This window comes from Epinephelus moara, chromosome 14 (assembly GCF_006386435.1).
Source record: "Epinephelus moara isolate mb chromosome 14, YSFRI_EMoa_1.0, whole genome shotgun sequence".
NCBI lineage: Eukaryota > Metazoa > Chordata > Actinopteri > Perciformes > Serranidae > Epinephelus > Epinephelus moara.
Genome location: NC_065519.1, coordinates 13,591,057 through 13,609,935, shown reverse-complemented (window position 1 = coordinate 13,609,935; position 18,879 = coordinate 13,591,057). Strand labels below are relative to the sequence as shown.

The 18,879-nt window shown below is 41.3% G+C and overlaps 1 protein-coding gene across 2 annotated transcripts in view; it reads right to left on the bottom strand.

The window, feature by feature from the left end:
- zgc:110158 (uncharacterized protein LOC553590 homolog) overlaps positions 1-18,269 on the bottom strand; it is a 64,618-nt gene extending 46,349 nt beyond the window's left edge. The window contains exons 1-3 of one of the 2 annotated variants that reach the window (XM_050061640.1): positions 18,028-18,269; positions 7,488-7,560; positions 6,704-6,765 (exon numbers count right to left, since the gene is read on the bottom strand). In XM_050061640.1, coding sequence (XP_049917597.1) covers positions 6,704-6,765; positions 7,488-7,560; positions 18,028-18,083 — 191 coding nt within the window. In that variant the 5' untranslated portion in view covers positions 18,084-18,269. The remainder of the gene's footprint in view (positions 1-6,703; positions 6,766-7,487; positions 7,561-18,027) is intronic. The other variant, XM_050061639.1, reaches the window with a different exon arrangement.
- Positions 18,270-18,879: the final 610 nt, after the last annotated feature.

Genomic DNA, 18,879 nt, shown 5'->3' with positions numbered 1-18,879 from the left:
ATTGAATCGGTCTTTGTGCATTGATTTAGTGGAATTGCTATAAACCCAGTGAAACAGCGACATGGCTAACGAGAGGACTAATCAGGCAGCCACTTCACGTGTCCTGGCAGTCTGCGATGCACGCAGACATGTCGGATCCCAAACATCTGGAAGGTTTCATACACCTCAGCACAGTCATTTTTGGGAGGGTTACAGTACGCCCCTCTTGAGCTCCTGTGTAAATTGCTTGAGCACATTAGAGGGGATTTTATGGAATATTTTGATCTTGAAAAGTTGTCTAAAACTTCCTCAAGAAGGACAGAGTGCATGAGCTACACATAAGGACGTCAGTGTGTTGCTCAAGGACACATCAACAGGGGAGAAATGCTTTTCACTAGAAGCCTCAACAAGGAAAAAGAAACCATACTCTCCTAAAAATCGTCACTGGTTTTGATAATATAACTTATACTTAATTACATTTCATATATGTGCAAAGAAGGAACCTACGTCCAGATGTAAGTCCTTAATTGAGCAAGAGAACAAACTTATTCTTTAGATTTACCCAGGCTTGTACACTTTCAAATTATTATTCTGTTCCTTCATTTTCTTTTTATTAAAACATGTCCTTGGTCTCATATTGCTGATGGTGCTCTATAAGCCTGACGCTCATTCTTCTGACTCAGCAGAGCCACCCCCTGAGGTGAAAAGTTACACTAGATACTGTACTTTTTAAAGACCATTTAAGAGCGTATTTACAAGTCAGTAATTCTACATCCACAGGTCCTTAAATATTTGTTCCTTCTGAGTACAGTGTCCTTCAGCAACACCATCTGCCACTGAATCAGTTTCTGTAGATGTGCTTTCTGACGAAGGAGTGAGTGAAAAGCTTTAACCTTAAAAGGGATCGATAAAATATCACATTATAAACAAGTGGTGTTTTCCATGACGAGGCTTTAGAATACAGTAACGCATGCAATAAAAGCTAATTTATTCAAGTTCTGCTGGACATTTTTAATTGCAAAGACTTGAAAGCAAACAGAAGGTCATATAGCTCTTACGTAGTCAGTTTATTTTTTTCTATTTGATTCAAAGGATCAGTCTGTTGATAACTCTATGTCCTCTTACTGTCAACACATCACCTGAAAAGGCCAAAACTAATAATCAATCCTGCTAAGAAGCATCGTCTGTGTTGTCAATACACATTAATGAGCCACATTGTTGCACTCAATGTCACGTTTTTTCATAATGATCAACGTTGGCACTGTGGTTTATTTTAATTCAGTCTCATATAAACCATGCTGCTGCCATAAATACACACCAGTGCAGCAAATCAATTATAAAATGAGCTTGGAGTGTGATAGACTTTAAAGCGAGGTTGAAATGAATTGTAAAAGGGAATAACACATGGTTGGTTTTGGTCACTTCATTGTTTACAGTCAGAAAAATACAGGATATCGCCAGCCTTATCCAATCTATAGACCTGTAAATTAGTGAGACAAAATTTGTAGAAATCAGATGTAAAACTGCAATTATCATTTTCTGGTCACATTATCTGCTGACCTGCTCAAACTCACACAACTGGAGAAGGTTTTAAGACAAGTCCAGGAGGGCTTGATTCATGTCTCTGTAGTCTTAACTACAGTCATCCACAGGCGCAGACTGGACCCCGCTCAGCTCAGCCCTTTTAACAGTCTGCTAAAAGTAAAGGATTTAGTATCGATACCTTAAAACTAGAACTGTGATAAATTTCATTTTTTCACATTTGAAGCTTCTATTTAGGTTTTCAAATAGCTTTGAACGTCTGTTTACATGAGTTAGTCTTTTTTTTTTATTAACCTGCCCATTCCACTGGACATAGCTTTTCTAGGACGTGTAGATCTATAATTACTGTAATCTGACTTCATTCACGTGCACAAACTTATTTGATGGGATGTCTATAAGCCAATCACAGTGTTCTACGTTATCTAAAGTGGACTGCAGTAGAGGCACGCCCCCCTTTTTGTAACATGCATGGCCGACAGCGGGGCAAGGAGGGAGCACAAGGCACATTTCAGTCTTAATCATATTGTTTAAGTACATAATTTGTGCTTAAACTGTGTTTAAAGTGAACACAAGATGTTATATTTCTTATACAGTCAAAATATCTTGACAGATTTTGAACTTTTATTCAGGATTTTTTTTTAAAATATCCATCAGTTGAAATGGACGGTGGATCTGAGTGTCACCTGAAAATGAAATGCTGTTCCGATTTGATTTTCCAATAATACAATCAGCTTATGATGCATCCTATTGATTATGTTTGCAGAATATTCATGTCAGGAGGTTTTCAACATACTGTTTTCCGGAAATACTTCAGATATTAAGGATATTTTGAGTCATGATGACGAATATAACTAGGGATGCACCGAATATTCGGTAACCAAATATATTCGGCCAAATATTGCAAAAAAACACACATTCAGTATTCAGTGGAATAAGTGAAAAGCAAGGCCGAATAATAGCGGCATGTTTTGATAACACAATCAGCGTGCAGTGACGGACGGAGTAAAATGTCGGCAGTGTGGCGATATTTTACTTCGTCCGTCACTGCACACAGTATGTGGCGTATCAGAGGAGAAACGAGCCATTCACATTTCTCTCTTTGTGGCAGGTAACGGCCCACAAACCTCACCGCACTTTAGGGACTGTTCTCTACTTATGAAAGGACTTGTCAGGGGAGGAGGGTGGCTGGTTGATTTTTATTTCATTTATTTATTTTATTTTAATCCCCCCTATGTTCATCACTCATTGATGCTGTTTTTGAAGTATGAATAAGTCAATAAGTAATTTATTCCATTGAAATATCATTGATGTATTATAGAAAAGTGATTTATCTTTTTATAAATGACAAAAGGCACATCTGCCTCATTTTTGCTGTGGTATCCTGATACTACTCAGAACCATGATACTTTCACTGGTATCGTACAGTGGGTCCCAATTTTGGTACCGTGAGAACACTAATCTGGAGGGGGTTCATCTGCAAAAACTAATGATAAACTAAAAAACGGCATTCGGTATTCGGTACTACTACTAATATTATTCGGCTTCGGCCACAAATTTTCATTTCGGTGCATCCTTAAATATAAAGCAAAATATATACATGCAATGGGCTTTAAAGCGCAACTTTATTATTGATATGAGTTGACCATTTGTGAAAAGTACATAAGCTCATGTTTTTTTGTTGAAAAAAGTTCTATCAAGACTATTAACTATCATTTTTCCGATTGGGTGATATCTGCGTTAAGAATCTTCTTCCATTGGAAGGGGCGAAATAACACCGACATGATTTTGTATCATAATAGAAAAAAATTTATGATGTGCATTTAGAGTAGAAATCCACCATTACAATATTTTCTGTGTGTTTGGAACATAATTGAGTTCTGAACGGGTAATGGCGCTGCTAGCATGATGCTAGCATGAGCTGCCTTGTTTTTAGCATGGAAGCTAACTAGCCAACGAGGACAGCAGATAATGTCACGGCTGTTTTGCTTTATCACTACCGACACAACCAAAAAGGAGCAAACCACAGCTACCAAACACATTTAAAGTAGGCTGATCCACCGCAGCAGACCCATTCTTTGGGCCTTCGCTGTTAAGTCTCCCTCTCAGTAGGACCTCCTGTGTTTAACGCTACAAGTCAACTTTTTGCTATGGGTTCCAGTTTTGGAGCCCTTGCAATAAGTCTTATCCATCTGCAACTGTGATTTCCTGCCTTATCCTTATTTCTTGTAAACGGAGTGACTGTGAACCACGGGTGTCAGCGACTTCCAAAAACAAGTGAAACTGCTGATGGGTGCTTAAGATGAGGCGATGACCCCAGAGGTCAAATCTTAGCTAGAGGCAGAAATGACAGGACGGGGGGAAGGAGGAAGACAGCGGAGGCAGAGGTGACACAAAGGAAGATGGAATGCAATGGGTTAATCTGCTAAGAATCCCTCTCCCACATGAACAAAGGAGGAAAGTGGGAGGTGGGGGGCACACAAAGGGTGACGAGAGGGTGACGAGGGGGAGGGGAGTATATGGGGGGGGGGGTCCATTCCCTAACCATCTGGATCTATTGTTTCAGGAACGGGGGTGAAGGATGGCGAGCTGGAGGAGGGGAGAAGACGGGGAGGGAGGGGTTACGCCCTCTGTGAGTCTGGTCAAACCCAAGGCTGCGACTCTGCTCGACCTCCCACCTATGGCAGCCGGGGCCGGCCCTAAAACGCAAGAGTGTCTCACTGAGTCAGTGACTGAGGGATGTGGTTAGCTGGAGTTTTACTATTGGACGTGGCTCTGGAATAGGCGGGACAGAGTTTTATCTGGTAACGTCATTGCCTCCGCTATCAATCATCTGATCCACTTCCTCAACATATATATGCAGCTGTTGTTGATGCACAGCGTGTTTGTTACTTGACCCTCATTTGAGAAATGTAGGGTCAGCCCTAAAATACCCTAGTTTTATGGTGCCACTGTATGTTTCACTGTAAGTGTGCATTTTCCTGTATATGAGTTTCTAACATGTGGTTTTTCAATCCTCTATCTGTAGCGTGATGACACAGTGTGATGTATATGTTACAGAGTGCTGCGGGAATGAGTCCTAAAATCCTGAAATGAGTTAGCATGGTCGCACTTCATGGTCTCTCGTCTCGAAGTCAAAGGGTTTTTGAATAGGCTTTTGGTTAAATGCCTGAAGTAAGGTCTGTGGTCAACCCAGTTTAACAGACTTTACATTTTGTTCTACAACATAAAACATGTGTAGGTACCCAGCTCGTGAATTTTCAAGCTTTTTCGTGTCTTAAAAAAGTGGCTAACAAGTGGCTAAATAAGACTACAGAGGTTGTTGGGGGCATTAAATGTGATCATGCAGAACACGGCTTTACAGCCTAATTGTGGGGGTGACCATGAAGTCATGCAACCATGGTATAGTTGGTTTATAGCCTAACGTTAGCTTTTTACCTCTGGCGATTGCATTTAAGCGTCAAAAATTCTACAAGTGGTGCTCACTAGGGTTGTGCCATATCATCTTATTCACGATAATACCGGTATAACTTTTGATCGGTTGATCATATGATAAATGAATAACGTGATACTCGCAATATTTCGACTTGACATACTGACTCATACTGTTACCCACAGCAACAACGAGAAAGGCTGAAAGCGAATTTATTACCGACTCCGCGGTGGTTTCAAAAAGAGGAGCAGCTTCAGTAGTGTGGATTAAACTGTGGCCGTGGACTTCTCAGACTCTTTTAGTAAGTTACAGCTCAAAGGGAACTCATTCAGCGGCTCCTCTGGCAGCAGCACAGCGTCTCTCCCTCTCCTCTCGCCGTGCGACTAGCACATGAGTCGGTGTCGTCAAGTAATTTTGTCATAAAGCTTTGGTAATGTAAACCTACATGATGCTTACAACTCGACAAAAACTTCCATATATGTGAATGTGTAATAGTTGTGGTATCATAACAGCCTGTCACAGGTTACAGTGTGATGATTAGAGGAGAAATGGCAGAGCATAAATGTCCAGGTGGAAAAAACCCCTCAGTCATTTAGGAATTCACTAAAAGAAGGAAATCACCTTCTTTGTATTTGGGAGCTGTTTAAATGTGTAATTTGTGGTAGATTTTATTTTGTTGAACTATCAATATTGTATACAGAATCTGAATCTCACTCTGAGTTACTGTTGTTGTTCACAAACTAAAGAAATGAGAGATCAGTTTTGTTTAGTTTTTACTGAATATTTGAAGGCAATCTGGCAACACTAATCACTTATTTTGTAACAATTCTCTTTTTTAAATTAAGTGATTTTTAAAAAAAAATTTGTTATATCATCAAGAATATCGCAAAAATAAGAACATTGCAAAAATACCCTGAAATATTGTGATATGATTTTTGGGCCATATTGCCCACCCCTATTGCTCACTTGTGTAGATTATCTTGCTTAACAAAACATGTATCATAAACTTTTGTTTGCCACTTATTTTTTGCAATTACTCAAAATCCAATTGAAAAATCCAGTTGTCTTTTTGACGTGTCAACCGGTGTGATGTTGACTTTCCCCCCCAAAAAACAAAACAAAAACAAAAAACGTCACCCCTTCAGCATCCATGCAGATTGGTCGAAATAATCTTTTAATTCACTGAATTAGATGTAAAAAAATATGCTGGCCTTACGCGCTGTTTTTCCTGCTGTCTTGCTAGCAAAATAAAATGACAACCCACAAAAAAAAAAGACAACGGGTGATAGCCCATACATTCTTCCAACAGCCGACCCAACTGGGAATATTACAGAAACTGCAGACGAACATTTATATTCACAAATTTACATTATAGACACCACTGACTCTCTAAGCACGTTCACCATACACAGTCTAGCCATATACAAGGTTTCAACCTAGTTTTGTTTAATCATGACTGAGGGCAAGAACCATTAATTAAATTAAACAAATGTGGTTATTTTCAAGTATATGAATATCTGAATGTTTGTGTAAAATATAAATGTAGTGTATTCAAAATTGAATTATGGCTCTTCCATAAGCCTTCGGACCATGGAAGCTTAAATAAGCTACTGTTTGTGCATGTGGCATACTGGGTTCACTGCTTCAGAAATGTACTGTAAAAACTGTTTACACACCCACACAATTAGCATGGACAGGCTCACTGCATCAAAGCAAACAGGACAAAAAGAGGAAACTGAAAGTGACACTCACCACCACCACGAATGGAGGAATCCGGGAGGCTCCCCTAATGTAATATTCTTCTCCCATCGAATCTGGAGGAGAGGAGAGAAGAGTCACTTGCGGCCACTAGAGAGAGGATTATGTCTGCAGGTCCAGGGGTTAAGAACATATAATCAGTCAGTCTCAAACTGTCAATGGCCCCAGACGTGAAGATAGGCATCTTTCTGGCTCTGTCGATCTCCATCTTCCTGACTCTCTTCCTCCTGTTATGTCTCTGTCCTGTTTCCCCTTTATTTTACATGTGAAATGTGTTTTGGGAATAGCTCAATCGTATGCTCATTCTTCCATTCATTCACTGTTGGCCTGTCTGCGGCCTGTTAGGAAGAAATGTATACAAACACGACACAAAGCCGACGTGTCCACAGACATCAGTTGTTTTTACACTGAGATTCACCGTGGTGCAGGGTGAGCATGATCTGCTGTAACTTTATAGGATTTCCTTTTGAAAAATTGATGCTACACCTCACGCTCTGTTATCATGTTTAGCATGTTTGCACTGACAACACCAGTCCTTGTAAACATCCACTATAGCTGGGTTATAGTATGTACAGTTTTACTAATGAGGAAAGCTGCTTTACAGTCATAAGTCATCATCAAGCCCCGTGTGACGTGTGTTTGATTTCCTTACTGGAGATTTTTCATCAGTTCTTTATCTCTTGGCCCAAGGTCTAGATAAGCCGTTTCCACAAAAAGGCATAAACAATGATTGGCTTTGTGCTTTATAAACTGGGTGCGGTCATGGATGTCATCTTACCTCAGACAGGAAGGTCTGTGCGGACTTCTGTGCTCCCACATGTAGCAGGTACTCGTACACATATAACGCTAACCTGGAATGAAAATGGAAAATTGTCAGGGACCAAAATCAGCCTCCTTAATTTGTAAGATGTTAAGACTCTTGCTTCACAGGTGAGGTTTTTTTTGGGTGGCACACACGGCACAAGTTAGCAACCAAAGCAGACCGATGACATTTTCAACCATAATGTCCCATGGATTATAAGCCCCTTGTGCTAATAGTCAAAAACTTTCCCAGGGACAAAAAGCTATTTCAGCTCACTTGTGTTTCAATCTTTATCACATCTGGAAAACCCTGAAGATCAACAGACCAACAATGAATTAAAAAAAAGTGGCTTCATGATTCAGGCAAAGCAGCTCTATTTGTATAGCACATTTCATACACCAGGGCAACTCAAAGTGTTTTACAGAGCAATAAAATATAAAACATAATAAAGGATACAAATTTACCATAAAGATATAAAAGGTCAAATTAATCACTAAATGATTTACAATTTTAAAAAAATCACTATTAAAAAAGCAAAAGTGTAGACATGAGGTGCAAAAATAAAAGATTATTTTAAATAATTTCTGCAGTATCCAAACACCTCAAGGAGCAGAGCTTTCTCACTCTCTTATTGGTAATGGTTACCACAGTCATTCTGCTGATCTCTGCCACTAACCAAGAAAGGAAGTGGTCGTTGTCGTGTTAAAGCCTTCCTATATTTATTTTTTGATAAAAAAATTTGCATGTCATTCCTTCAATGTCAATTTTCCCCATGGTCTAAAAAATGGTATTGAACAGTAATGTTGCCTCAAAGAACAACAGAGTGACACTGTTCCTGTAAATCTGCTGTGATATGATTATAATGTTTAAATTGATGCTGTTAAGCAGACAAGCAGAGGAGACACACGTGACTGAAAACAGTAGAAAAGTCAAGATGCCTGTCTCATAAAAAGTAGTGTTGTCACAATGCTGGAATTTCTAACTTTGATGCAACAGCTTGAAAAACATTACTATTAAATACCTTTTTTAAACCGCAAGAAAAATTGACATTGAGGCAGTAACAAATCAATTTTTTGTATCAGAAGTACATATAAGAAGGCTTTAACACAACAACAACCACTTTCCTTTCTTGGTACGTGGCAGAGAACAACTTAAGTAAACTTGAGAGTGAGAAAGCTCAGCTCCTTTAGGTGCATACTGCAGAAAATGAGTATTGAAACTATGACCCAAGAACTAAAACTGGCTCTAGGTTCCTGTGGTTAACATGCAGGTGAACCACTAGAGGTTTCAGCGTTGCTTTCAATTGAAAAAGGGCCACATCATCTCAGCAGCACTTCGGTGCAAGTGTAGTTTGCAACTCCTCAGCCTCTCGTTGCGATTGTAACAATAATCGCAAATTCAGCGTGACATGCAGCCAAGGGCCACAGGCTAGAGTCGAACCCGGGCCGCTGCAGCAACAGCCTTGTACATGGGGCGCCTGCTCTACCACTAAGCCACCGATGCCCCGTAATAATAGTTTTTAACTCCAAGATAGCATCATTACTATTTTTGCTTGCCCCCACAAAATCATTGCAAAAAACCCCAGCCAAAAACATCACAACATGCATCGCAATTTTTTTTTAGATAGACTGCAACAATCTCAGAAAGAGCCTGAAAATTTGAGGGGTCTGACTCCTGCCAATATGCATCATACTAAGCATGCCCTTTTCACACGACAAGTGACAAAAGTACGGCATGGCCAGCTACATTGTCGCCGAGTTAGTGTTGCTCAAATGCTCATTAATGTAGTTAAGTGAGTGCAGCATTAGGCAACAACATATTTTCTTCCATTATTTTTGATGGAACAGGAATTGCAGGAAAGAGAGGAGGGTGGGAAATGGGAAAACAAAAACATATGATTGGTTGTGGTTCACTGCTGAAATAAGTTGAGGCCAACCAGCTCAACTTTGATTTGTAGAGCATCGAACCCGTCACAAAAGTGTCAGGCATCAGTTTGTAACTTCATGTCACCATCTTCCATTGAAAATGACTTGCAGCCTGTTGCTTAGTCACCAGTAGTCTGAACACAGCATAAACATCCAAACTCTTCAAATCACAACAGAAGCTGAAAAACACCTGCTGAGCCGTATGAAAAATATTATGATCCGACTGAACACACCAAATACCGACAGAAATAGCTGCAAACGACAGGCACCCGCACTAATTCCAACAATATTTTCAAAGCTCTCGCCTTGTATTTTTTTAAAATCACTATTATAACAGGCCAGTTACACTTGATAACAGCAATCCACCAGGGTCTATTAACAGACACAAGAACCATGCTGTGGAGTGGGAAACCCCCATTGGCCCAACATTGTACTCCTAACGCCTTCACTTAGTCGTGTTTAATAGGCTGTTAATGGACCATCAATCGACCGGCAGCGTGGATATGACAGTGCCCTGTGTGCCCAGAGCAGACAGTCCTCTGACAGGCCAATAAGGTCCTAATGAGAAGGACAGTAGCTCAGTGTCATAGTCCCCATCATTAGTCAATGAGCTGATCAATGAAACATGGTTTTGAGATAATAAGGCTGTTGTTCAGTTTGTTTTTAACCACTGACAGCCTATTTGCTTTTGCACCACTGTCTTCCCTTGTACCACTGTTGAATGGTGGGATGAAGGTGATGTCTATTTAAGCACATTTAGTCCATTTAAGCCTCTTAAAGGGGTATTTAACCAATATAAAGGGGGTCCTCACATTAAACTAGGCCGTCTATGCAGCAGCAAATACTTTTGAAATTGGTGCTACATGAGCAGAGAAATAAAGAAAGAGAAGGACTGGGGCATTTGCTTTTGCTCATGAGGTAGAAAACCTACAACTACCAGAATGCACAACGCTGTATCAGACCAATAACCACTACTGCTGTTGGGTGACGTAATGCGTCCATTTGGCGAGAGCTGGCAAGCTGGCAAGAAATGATCGCTGAAACTTCCCATCGGGCCCCAAGAACATCAATGAATTTTGAAAATGTGAGGAAGACGCAAGATGTGTTCTTGTATATAGGATATCTAGAAGGTTCCCTCAAATTTTCGCCAGTGATTTTTCAAAACTCATCCATAACATTGTCATTTCCATGACTTCATTTAAGTGGTTTTAAACAGGTAAGTCTATATAGTGATCATCAGGCGTAATAAGTAGGGTCTTACACCAGTGTGCTATGACCTTAAACAAGTTACTGTTTGTAGCAAAAGTGCAGCATGGAATATGGAGCAGAATGCCTCATTGGTACACATATAGTTGACGCAAAGCGGTAACGTTATGTAGCCTGGCTATGGCAAGCCTGAAATATGCGTCGATGTTGGCAGTCTGAATGGGTGGCCTTTTGGCTGTCTTGATGCTTTTACCCTTTAGCATGGCTGACCAGAGCAGCTACGCCCATGTTGCCAGCGTTGAACGTTTCGTGCTGAGCCGAAATCCAATGTGGGTCTGCCTCTCCCTTTGCAACGCATTACATTTGTCATTCCAAAGACATACATTATTAGGCACGCACTTCCCAGGCATTTGCGGATGATCAAACTGCTAGCACTTGCTAAATTTAATTTCCTGTACGACATTCCTGCTGTCAACTAGCTGCATACGCCAATGAGTATCATGTCACACTAGTGATATTTCAATGGTCACAGCACTAGATTTTAAATTAGTAATACAATAACATATTTTGCATAACGTTAGACATATTTTGGGATTTTTTTGGAAATGTTTTTAAACAATAGCCAAAACAATATATATTCAACACTTTTCAAAAAACCATTTCCAAGCCTGGAAAACAGTTTTTCTAATTTCATCACTTATAAAGGAATTTCATGACTGTGGGGAAGCCTGTATCTAGCATTTCCGTCTTCCTGTATTGATGCACACAAAACAACAATTAAGATGGAAATACTTTTATTAGGAATGATTAACCAATCCCCATTTTTGTCCTTTTTTCAAAGTCAGCTTACTATTAGCGTTTAACAGTGATGCATCAAAAAGTGACAAAGCAGTGAACTGAGTATGTTACTAATAACCTAACTTACAGAAACATGACGTGCAATAGTCCACCCTCCACCTTCTCTTTCCCTCTCTCTGTCACTCTCTTTCAAATACACACACACCCAGTGGCTTGAGTGGAGCAAATATTTTCATGCAAGAGGGGAATCAATCTCATAGCTCTCCTTTAACATTTCATTTTATGTTTTTATTTTTTGTCACATGCTGTTATTTAATATTTAATTTTTAGTTTTTTAAGTATCAAAATAATTGTATTATATTATTTATCAATTATTAAAGTATTAGTCATTAACATTTTTTTATTTTGCTCTATTGTTTGCTCTCTGTTCTGATTTTACTTTACTTGACTTTACTTTATTTAAGTCCGGCCCCAACAATGTCTGCAGAGAAAAATTCTGGCCCTTGGACAAATGTAGTTGATGACCCCTGGTTTGAAGTTTGGACTGATGTTCAGACAAAATAAGATATTTCATTACGTATTGTGACAGGCATTTCTCACTGTTTTCTGATGCTTAAATGACAAAAGGATTAAATCTGAGAAGTAATTGGCAGATTTACCACAACTAGGATCATTTTAAAACCAGGTTTCTGAAGACAAAGCAGGTATGCTCGATTGTCTTTCCTTCAGACTTTCTCTACTCTCGTGGCTCTTTTGTTACAGTTTGTATTTTCTATTTATGGCTTTATAGTTTTTATGATTACATAGACACTTTTATGGTTTTATATACATGTGTTTTTTTATGAATACCCACTTAGAAACAAGTGTTGCATATTATCTCAGGCTATAAGTGCTATGGGAATAGTCTATTTAGTTAATAGTCTATACTTAAGTGTGTCACTTTGAAAATAACCACAAATAAATGTGCACAAAGTAAATGTCCATGTGGGGCATAATAAAGTGCTGCACATTTCTGTGAGGGTCAAAGCTAAAACCCACTCATTTAGTTTCTATTCTTGCTTAAACGCCTTGAATGAAAAGCAACAAAAGAGGCGAGCACATGGGAGAACCGAAATTGGCAACAACTGCTGTGGAGTATGGAGATACGAACTTTTCCTGACCTGTTGTTACTACGTATGGTATGCAAATGATTCAAATATGCATTTTTAGTATGCAAAGGTGGTCCGTTAAAGATATGAATAGGCAAATAGACAATAACTTTAGTAGGGACGGAGCTGATGGCCGCCACATGATCACACCTTGTCCTTCACATAGACACAACGCAGCCAGGGGACATTTTCTGAGCATCATCACAGGAGGAGGGGTGGCAGCTGGCACATTCAAACACATGCTCCCTGAGAACTGCATGAATTAATATAGTTTTTACCACAGCAAAAAAATCTAAATCCAAAAGCTACAAAGTTCTTATTAAAGTGTCATCAGTCCTGCTCGGATGTCAAAGCAATCTGCACTCCACATACTGACAGGTACACGCTAATATTAAATGGCATTTGGTGTATGATAACCAAGTGGGACAATTCTAGTAATTCAAACACAACTATAGATAGACATGTCCACATCAGGGTACCCCTACTTTCTCACCAAGGCACCAACCATGTCTAAATGAGATAGGCACTGAAATAGCCGTCCTGGACCACATCCTACTGGTCGTTACCTCAGCAGTCCATTTATAGTGGACCCCTTTTCAGACGGACAGTGGTTGAATGGGTCAAGGCAGAGATCTGACCTGACCCATCCTTCTGACTAAGGCTGCAATGATTAATCCATTCAACTGTTAAATTAATCGCCAACTAACCTGATAATGGATGAATTGGTTTTTAGTTAATTTTAAGAAAAATTCTCTCATCCTGGCTGCTTAAACGTGAATATTTTCTAGTTTCTTGATTTCTCCATGCCAATAAACTGAGTACCTTAGGTTTAGGACAAAACAAGACATTAGAAGACGTCATCTTGGGCTTTGAGAAACACGGATTGACGTTTTACATCATTTTCTGACATTTTATAGACCAAACAACTGAACAATCAATCGAGAAAATATTCTACAGATTATTGAGAATGACACTAATCGTAAGTTGAAGCCCTACTTTTGAACGGGGCTGAGCAAAAGTCAAACAGCACTGTACTGAATTGAATGTTTGTATTATTTTATGGATGAAATATTCATTTAAAGTTATGGATATTTGAATATCATTTAAGTTACTCCCCTACTTATTTACAAAAAAGTAAGGCTGTCAAAATAACGTATTTCTTTAGATAAATTAATCAATTGATGGAATGTTAACATTTAAAAAACGCCAAGATGGAACTGTTGATAGGAGCACCATTCTCTGCAATTTCTATAATAAGGAATCTTTATCCCATCAAGGTAGTTTAAGCCTGAAATATCACCACAACGCAAAGCATTTAGCAGCGAACCCAGAGGTCCAAGCTAGCACAGCCTCTGATGCTACTGCTAACAGCCAGCCTTGTTAAGCCACACTTGACCAGGCGTTCAGACGCAAACCAAGTAAATCTACCTGTGACCGACTAAATCCCTTGCAAAATGGATTGCAATAGACTGCAGACTTGTTTCAGTGGTAGACCAGGGACAATTGTGTCCAAAATCCAGATGTTTCACTACGACACATCTTCCAAAATTCATTTGAATTGAATCTTTTGAAATACTTCCACAGCAAAAATTGATGTATGCGATTAATTTTGATTAAGAATGTAATTTTTAATCACTTGACAGCCCTAAAAAAAAGAGAAAAGATAAAGTGCAAGAATAGAACAAGGCAAAAAGGCTTTTAAATACGCCGCACCTTCTTCCTGGAATAATTTACAGAAGGACCTGAAATTGTCGGAGCTGATTACTATGGGGGAATTTAAGTTTATTTTTGAAGAATCGAGAAAATAGCACTATTGGTCGATGTGATTGCTGCACAAATTTAACTTGAATTACTTTAGAAAATTGTACATTTATGTATTTTAACTGATATTTTGTGTTGCATTTTAACAGGAAGTTGTGCTTGCTCATTTGTGGTGTGTATTATGTTCATTGTTGTAACAATGTGTACGCTGCTCTCTTTGCCAGGTTGCTCTTGAAAGATATTTTTAATCTCAATAAGAGTTTTATCTCATTAAGTAAAGGCTATATATAAGAGAGACAGAGCATCCAGAGAGAACAGACACCGAAACTCTGCTTGGTATTTTTGTAATTCTTTGTAATGCTATAGTTTATTTGTGACATGTATCCATACGTGAGTCTCAATAAACAATCTGTTGACCACAGATTAAAGTGCAACACAAGTCTACAATACGAACGGGGCCATCGCAGGTTGAACGTGCATTTAGCAAACATGGCCTTCCTGTTTAGTAGTGATGGAAGATTGAAACGTGCAGCGGAGTGCGTGCATTTCTGTGTGTGTAGAGCGGGCCGTCCTGCTCGTAAGGTAATAAATAGCTGAGGGTGTTCCCCTCTTGCAGATAGTCACCGAGATAAGAAAACATACATGAGCAGGCAGACATCCACATGAACAAACAAACAAAGCAGAAGCAGAATTGTAAACTTCCCGGAGTGATTTAAACTGGTTGATATTATTCAACTCTAAACGCATCCAGCAAACTGCACAACAATAACTTATCTAACAGCGAGAACACATCCTGGCTGCGTCGGCTCGCCTAATTCAACACAGACAGTGGGACAGATTGGCTGTTGTACAAATGACCGATGCTCTTAAGAGGCTAAAGACTGCAGTTCTGCTAAGACACACACACACTCACGCTGCTTTTAGCCAGGGGAATCTGACCACTTTCTGAGGCTCCTAGCAATTTGTAGGTCACAAAGCTCTCTGTGACCGCTGGTGTAGAGTGTAAGTCACTGCCACTTGCGGGTCAGTCTAGTATTGGGCCACACATCTGCACAGCACACACACACAGATCGTTATTTTACCTCTGCACTTTGCTGTTTACTGATCACGCTTAACACATATAGATCCCATGCATCTATACTGAATCTGACAGTTTTGAAATACCTGGCAAAAGGCTCACAGGAAGCTTTAAGACACGGTGAGCAGCGCTTCAAATATTGATACTGTTTGCATCTCCCTGCTCACTGCAGGTTTACTGGCTTGTTCAACACACGTGCAGCTTTCTATAAGAGTCGGACTACAAGAAGGAAATAGTTAAGGACTCGGTCTTATGTCTGGGGATATGAGGATCACACTGCAGATCCCACCCCCCCCCCCCCCCCCCCGAGGCCTTCAATGAAATTTTTATGTGTGGTGTGTGTATGTGTGTTTTTGTGTGGGTTGCAAAAGGGGCTGCGTGTGCGTGCACCTGGCCTACTGCATTATTAAAGCTCCGACGCTAGCTCATAGAAAAGGAAGAGAAGTTTGAGGAGGAGGAGGAGAGGAAGAGGGAGCAGCTGTAGGATAGTGGAGTAAAGGGAGAGGAGAGAAATTAGTTTGGACTGGAACAGAAGAGGGGGCATGCCCCATTTTTATAGAGGAAGAAACAGTAGGTGGTACAGGGGGGGATCAGAGGAGCAGTCAAGTCAGGATGGAGGGGGAAAGGAGGAAAGGAGTGGTCGTTCCTGACAGGCTGAATGTGAAATTATATTCATAAGGCGAGGTGAAATATCTGAGCAGCAGCTCCGGCAATTCTTAATCCCTGGTTTTTATGGTTACATGACCTGATGCCAAAGTTCTACACCATATCGCCGGACTTGCTGAAACAAAAGTTACCACTTGAGGAGACCTCCTGACCTCCCGAGATGGGACGCCAGCGAGCCCACATCCAGAGAGAAACCTCCCTGACGTACACCACCGGCACACCTGACATCCTGCCCGAGGCTCGCGACAAAACCCCCTCTTTAAACATGGATGAGCCTGCCCACCATATCTCCCTCTCTCTTCTGTCTCTTCCTTTCTTTTCTCCTCCGTCTCTCTCAACTCTGACGCAAAGCTGAGAGCAGCTGCTTCAGTCTGTCTCAATAATTCAACAGCGAAGCGAAGGGGGGATGAGGACTTTGAGGAGAAGCAAAGGATGGGAAGTGAGAGTTAGGAGGCAGATGAGTAAAGATTGTGGGTTCACAGCGACAACACGGCAAAGAGGGGGGGGAGCTGTGAAGCTGTGAGCTTAAGGTAATGAGGCGCCTGCTGATCTTCACGCAAACATACACATGAGTCTGACAACTCTGTCCCACTCCAGTTCCCCCTGTGTGCTGACTGGTCCAGCCAGGCAGGGTGAGCATTTGCTAGAGTTCAGTGTGAGGGGTGAAGCTGTAAGCGTTCACCTGTGAGCTAACATTACCCTTTAAAATAAAACAGCACTCTGCAGCAATTACATCTAGAAAGTTTCATGCAAGCAGCTCTTGGGTTGCTTTGTTAGAAGTATGAGCAAAGGGAGTCCCTGCAGATGCTAGCTTTAATTTCTGAATTGATGCACAGAAGTTGCATTCACATTTTTAGATTTATTTAATAATAATGCATGATAACTGCAAGTAAAAGTGGCGGCGTGTGTCTCCTCCTGAGCGAACAACAGGCAACGAGACGGTGGCGTGCAGACAAAGGGATTGGAGGGCTACAGCTCCACAAGCTAACACCACAACCCAAGCTTCCCTGACAAAACAGCCACCGATAGAGCCAGCGTTTGGTGTGCTGGAGCCAGCACCGGCGGCAGTTGGAAGCAGTCTACCCCGGGACTCGTTCGCACAACTCGGGGTGACTGAGGGAAATCAGTACGGGCCACAAAAGTTATGGGGCAGCAGCTCTCCTTGCAGCAACAGCGGAGCTCGCACTGTAGCAGCAGCAGCAGCAGCAGAGGTAGCGGCGGATGGCTCTCCGCTGCCCCGGAACGCACACATGGATACAATGTAGCACGCGCGTTCGGAGTATCGCGTTCTAGAACGCGGGGCAGCAGTTCTAGAACGCGTCCCCCACGTTCCAAAGCTCCAAACAGCTGTATTCTATTTTTACCTGCTGCTGCTTTCAGCGAAGGGGGCGACACACAAAAGCCAGCTAGCTACAATGCACAGCGTCACTCCAACCCAAATGCATTGTTCCTCGCGCTGGGGCGAGATGCAACTCAAAAGTGGGATCCCCCCCAACATCCATTTGCTCCTCACACATTTTAACACTGGGTGCACATTTTTTTAAGCGTTAAAGCTGCAAAACACGTGCAGCAACACCTCTTACTTGGAGTCGCGGGTGCAACTTTAGTCGCAAGAACAGCCACTCTTTTGTTTTGAATTAGAAACAAGAGTGAAACTGGCAGGGTAGCTTAGCAGCTTGGGGGCTAACTTAGCAGCCATGCCTCTGTGTGTGAGTGTGTATAGTTGGAGGATGCAAGAGGCACCGCGACACGCAAAGTGGAGAACACAGCGATTAAACTACACCAGCATCACTTTTGTGTGTTATAAAAACAGGAGCTGGCTGGACATGCCTGCAGAAGTGACTGAGGTGTCTCGCATCAGTTAGCAAGTTTAGCTACCTAGCACACTCTTGTTGGCTGGATTCAGTGTTGTGACAGTGCAATAATTTACTTACTTTTCTCTCGCTTGGCTATCGGAGGGGACCACAGCTCCTTTGCCCTTGCCGTACATCTTGGAGGCTGTTTCTGATACTTTGTTTTATCCCACTCGACACCTGTCAAAGAAAGCTACCAGGAAAACCTACTATCTCCATAGCTACCCAGTTAGTGTTGTCTCCCTATCTCTCCCTTGCGCTCTCTCTTTGCTCCGGTTTCCTTTTTTTTTTCTACATCCCCAACATTGCCCACAAATCAGGCAGGGTTTCAGCCGGGGGGGAACTTGAAACAGTCCACTGGTGGAGCTTTTTTTTTTTTTTTTTTTTTTTTCAATCGCTGTTCCTGGATTCAGCTCACGCCCCCCCTGTTGTGAGAGGGTGGGGGCTTCTTAAAGCGACAGTGTCTCAGTTTTTGTCGACTTCGCTCAAGTTCAAGTTTTCTTCTGGAGGCCTTCAAGTTCAGGCCTTACATTGCATCTGTGTTCATGTACAATGCCAAATACTATTTTAAAACCTTTATTCCACCAGGGTACATACACCTGCATCATATAAGTACATTTAAACGCTTCATTTTTGCCCTGATGTCACACAAGCATGGCACTTCATTGGCCCAGATGACCACCTTGGTGTACCGGTTTGCCTCCAACATGCCACTGTGTTCACCCAAGCACCTGCCCTAGAGTACAACCCCAGTACAGCTACAATCAGTTCCCCTTACACCACATACACAAGGTGCCTCTTGATTAACTTTCACCCCTGACCCTCAGACAGTCTGCGCACACCACTGATTGAGGTCATTAAGTTGATGATATACACAATATCCAGCCCTGTGATAGTCTGGAGACCTGTCCATGGCGTACCCCGCCTCTCACC